A 4875-nucleotide genomic window follows, 5' to 3' on the forward strand; every position below is an offset into this window, starting at 1 on the left:
ATAAATGAATTATTATTATTACAATGATGGTAATGGAGTTTAGAGCCGGTACAATGATGGTAATGGAGTTCAGGGCCGGTACAATGGTGGTAATGGAGTTTCGAGCCGGTACAAAGACGGTCATGGAGTTATTGCCTGTACAAAGACGGTCGTGGAGTTTAGAGCCGGTACAATGATGGTAATGGAGTTTGGAGTCGGTACAAAGAGGATTGCTTGTTTGGCTCTCCTGTTACCGTGCGCGACAGGTGCTGATCTTTTGACTTCCAAAGAGAAACGTACGACGAAGCTCTTCGACCGCAGTGGGATATAACCCTTTGTTGAACAAAACTACGCCGGAGCCATTTCGGGAGGAATGGTCGAAAGAGCGCGCGCTGCGCTGCGCACGTGGCTCGGACTCGCGCGCTGAAAGAGCGCGCCAAAAAGAAGAAAAATAAAAATTCGCGTGACGTCAAACATATGCATACAAACAACATACGTCATTGCAATACGTCAATTTAGGGAACATAATCCTAATCGTACATATACGCTTTTATAAGGCAGCGCGTGTGTACATATGTACGTATTCACCTGCTGTGTACAGATGAACCAAACGGTCGCAGACGTGCTTTGATACAGGTGCGCGTGAAACACGGAATACGGTGCATGACATCGACAGGTGAAAAGTGTGATGTGCACCTGAATTGCGCATGGGTATTATTTTTTCGGTTCGATTATATCGGAGGCCCGTGAGCTATATATATATAACCGCTCCAGCTGCGATGAAGAGACGCCCCGCGGGCATCGCCCTTAATCAGACGCCACCTGGTATCGCCGAGCGAGCCGGACGTGGCAGCCCGATGGGGGTGAACCCTCCGCTACCCGCACATCCTCGGCGCGGATCGTCCGACGCCCGTGAGCGAAGGGGCACGACGATCGGACGGACACGTCACGCGGAGGGGGCTTCACCGTGCCCCCTGCATGCTAATCGCACGCGCATCGGGCGCGCGCTCACAGCCCCCTCCCCCCTCCCTCGGAGCCGTCGCGTGCGATGCATTATTGACGAGCCCCGCGCGCCTCCCCATCCCGCCCTCCGGGCTCCGAGCTGCCCCTGTACGAGCACCCCCCGCTAGAGCGGCGAGGCAAGGGCAGGACCGTGCGGCTCCGCGGTTTTCTCCCACCATCTCCAGTCCTCCCAATCCGCCTCCCATATTCCCGCCCTCCTCCCTTCTGGCGCGACAATCGTCCCGGGCCCTGCGAGGAAGAGCCGAGGTGCTCGGACGCGGCCGAGGACGGAGCTGCGCGGTTTTCCCGGGCTTCCCGAGTGTCACTTCGTGGGACGATCGGAGGAAGCAAGAGGAAAGTCGACCGAGTGCTCTGGGTGCGCGGAGTCCACCCGAGCCGCGATGGCGGGACTCCCGGGGGGCCCAGCGGCGGCGTAGAGCGCATGGACCAAGCGAGCCGTGTCAGGAGATTTTAGCGGAGAGTAGTAGCAGCAGCAGCAGCAGCAGCAGCATCATGGCCGCCGGGGTAGCAGCGTGGTTGCCCTTCGCCCGAGCGGCGGCCATAGGGTGGATGCCCGTGGCCTCGAACCCGATGCCTCCGGCGCCCCGAGAGCGCAAAAGCCAGGACGAGCTGCTGGTGGTGAACGTGAGCGGGAGACGCTTCCAGACGTGGAAGAACACCCTGGAGCGCTACCCGGACACCCTCCTGGGCAGCACCGAGCGGGAGTTCTTCTTCAGCGAGGAGACCAAGGAGTACTTCTTCGACCGCGACCCGGACATCTTCAGGCACATCCTCAACTTCTACCGCACGGGTCACCTGCACTACCCGCGGCACGAGTGCATCGCCGCGTACGACGACGAGCTCTCCTTCTTCGGCATCATCCCCGAGATCATCGGCGACTGCTGCTACGAGGAGTACAAAGACCGCCGGCGGGAGAACGCCGAGCGCCTGGCGGACGACGCCGAGATGAACCCCAAGGCCGAGGGCGCCGTGCCCCATCGTACCCTGCGGGAGCGCATGTGGCGCGCGTTCGAGAACCCGCACACCAGCACCCTCGCCCTGGTCTTCTACTACGTCACGGGCTTCTTCATCGCGGTGTCGGTGATCGCGAACGTCGTGGAGACCGTCCCGTGCGGGATATCCCGCACCAAAGTGCGCGAGCTGCCGTGCGGGGAGCTCTACTCGCTGGCGTTCTTCTGCCTGGACACGGCGTGCGTCATGATCTTCACCGTGGAGTACTTGCTCAGGCTGTTCGCGGCTCCGAGCCGATACAAGTTCGTGAGGAGCGTCATGAGCATCATCGACGTGGTCGCCATCATGCCCTACTACATCGGCCTCGTCATGACGGACAACGAGGACGTGAGCGGCGCCTTCGTCACCCTGCGGGTCTTCCGGGTCTTCAGGATCTTCAAGTTCTCGAGGCACTCGCAGGGTCTCCGCATCCTAGGCTACACGCTCAAGAGCTGCGCCTCCGAGCTGGGCTTCCTCCTCTTCTCGCTCACCATGGCCATCATCATCTTCGCCACGGTCATGTTCTACGCCGAGAAGGGCTCGTCCGCCAGCAAGTTCACCAGCATCCCGGCGGCCTTCTGGTACACCATCGTCACCATGACCACGCTCGGGTAAGTCCCGCTCGGACTGCGGCTTCACCGTCGCTAAGATACCGCGTGCTCTTACGTCACAGCTGTTACGTCACGGCATTGCTCAAATCGTGGCGATCCATTGCCACTTGCTAGAGATCTTTCACACCTCGCCTGATCTACGGCAAAGGTGCCTAAATTGTTTCCCTTCTTCCTCGTTAACGGTTACCTTGATCCACAAGGTATTACTATTGCACGCTCAGGTAACACGTGACGTCACATGCAAGTGACGATGATACTTTTGGGGACTGCCGATGCGAAATCATTGGATCCGTGGACGTTTGCCACACGTACAGCAAAGGCTATAATGTTTCGATGAGGTGCAATTAACGACGCTTTCACTTTTTGCTGCTGACGTCACGTTTTGCTTTCACGCAGCCGTGACGTCACCAATTCGAATTCCTGATGCTCGCAGGTCTTAACAATCCCTGCGTTTATCTTCCAAGTCCCATTAACTGTCTGAACACCTTTGGTGCGTTTAATGTGTCATTTCATTCCTTGCAATGTGAAAAATAAATATATAAATAAATAAATATATAAATATATATATATATATATATATATATATATATATATATATATATATATATATATATATATATATATATATGTGGGGGGGGGGGGGGGGGGGAGAGGATTTGAGTTCTTGAAGTCACATTTTACATGAGATGTAATTACACATTTCAAACTGTATTTCCCATGTGCACACACATGCATTCACATGTTATCAGAAGCAAATATATTGTGTGGATGACATCATTTGTGGATCTGATAAATTGCCAGGAACCATTTTGTAAAACTGAATGTGCAACATCTAAATGAAGATGTCCAGATGTCACACACGTCCATGCCCGTGGGATTTCCACGGGTGACTCCACTAGTATATATATACATATATGTGTGTGTGTGTGTGTGTGTGTGTGTGTGTTATATATATATATATATATTAGCGAGGTAACCATGGGGAGGCAAGGATCTCAAACAAAAGTTTTGAGAAATTTATGAAACATCCCACCCACCGTTGGACACTCGCTGGGACCCTAAAAGGGTCCACAAAGTTTGGCGGGGCTAGCTCCAAAACCGAGGAGGTCGTTGTGGGATGGACAGACAGACACTGTTGCTTTATTTATGTATATGTATATATATATATACACACACAACATGCAAATATTCAAGAAGAGGTGTGTGGCCTGGCATGGAAGTAGTGAAATAATATCAGGATAATTGGTTGATTGGCTGTAAAAAGGACAGGTGCGAGGGGCCTGGGAGACAGGCGGAGGAGTCATGGTGGTTGTTAACCTCTGACATACTCGGAATTTGAAGCCATGGACCCGCTCATCAATCATATTCGAAAGCACTTGTCATGATCTGTGTACACGGTCTGAAACGTTAATGCCGAGGTCCCGGGTTATATCCCACGTGCGGCTCGGATGTGATCTTTGTCGTCCGATAGGCCTCACCGAATGGTAAGGTGGTTGTGAGGTCATCACATAAATGTTGTGCAATGGACGCTTGGTATTTTGTGATGAAGGACTTGCCTCTGAACCGTTTGCGCAGTTGCTTTTGATAACTCCCCCCCTACCCTCCTTAGATTGCGGACATTGTGATGTGTTTGATGCCTAAATTTGCTGAGAATGGGGAAAGTAATCGAGCGTTCTGAGGCTAAGACCTTAACGGTGTCTTGGAGCAGAGTTTAACAGCTTCTCCATCCTGCTCACTGTGAGACTGCATTCAAAGCGGTTACTTAGCACGACGGTCTGTTGTGGTTTCACCATGAATATATGAATCGTTTTCGGTTCGACGAGATATACACCTGTCGTTACTGCCTGACCAGACATCCCCACCTGTCGGCTGACATTGCCGTGTACACAGTATAACGACTTTGCAATACATTGAGGACGTGCAGCGAACCGAACCATTGTATGAATTTGTCTGATTGAGGACCTCGTGCAAATTCTTCAGCAACTATTGAAATACGAATTGTTTATTTGATACATATACGGATTTGTTTAAGCAAGTTGCATCCGGGCTTATTCCTACCTTTTTATGGTGCAACCTGGACGGATACAATTGCCTTTTCCTGTCTACATCTTCCTTGTGATTCCTGAAATCGTTAATTCATCTCATTTTCTTCAGTCCATTTTACTTGAGGCCTGGTTGAAAGTTGTGAAGTGCATAATGATGAAAAATGGCAGTAAACGTAACAAAAACCGAATTCAGTTGCAAGAATTAATTTGCAGGCGTAAAACTTTTG

The 4875-nt window shown here is 52.0% G+C and overlaps 1 protein-coding gene across 1 annotated transcript; it reads left to right on the forward strand.

Moving 5' to 3' along the window:
- Positions 1-1494: 1494 nt before the first annotated feature.
- LOC137419101 (A-type voltage-gated potassium channel KCND2-like) lies at positions 1495-2607 on the forward strand. The gene has a single exon (XM_068105289.2). The coding sequence runs from the start codon at positions 1495-1497 to the stop codon at positions 2605-2607; it is 1113 nt and encodes a 370-aa protein (XP_067961390.2).
- Positions 2608-4875: the final 2268 nt, after the last annotated feature.

The sequence above is a fragment of the Myxine glutinosa genome, chromosome 1, assembly GCF_964187855.1.
Source record: "Myxine glutinosa chromosome 1, kmMyxGlut1.1, whole genome shotgun sequence".
Taxonomy (NCBI): Eukaryota; Metazoa; Chordata; class Myxini; order Myxiniformes; family Myxinidae; genus Myxine; species Myxine glutinosa.

Bases quoted from the DNA above. Each gene is read 5' to 3' on its own strand.
- LOC137419101 (XM_068105289.2), top strand. From the start codon at position 1,495: ATGGCCGCCGGGGTAGCAGCGTGGTTGCCCTTCGCCCGAGCGGCGGCC.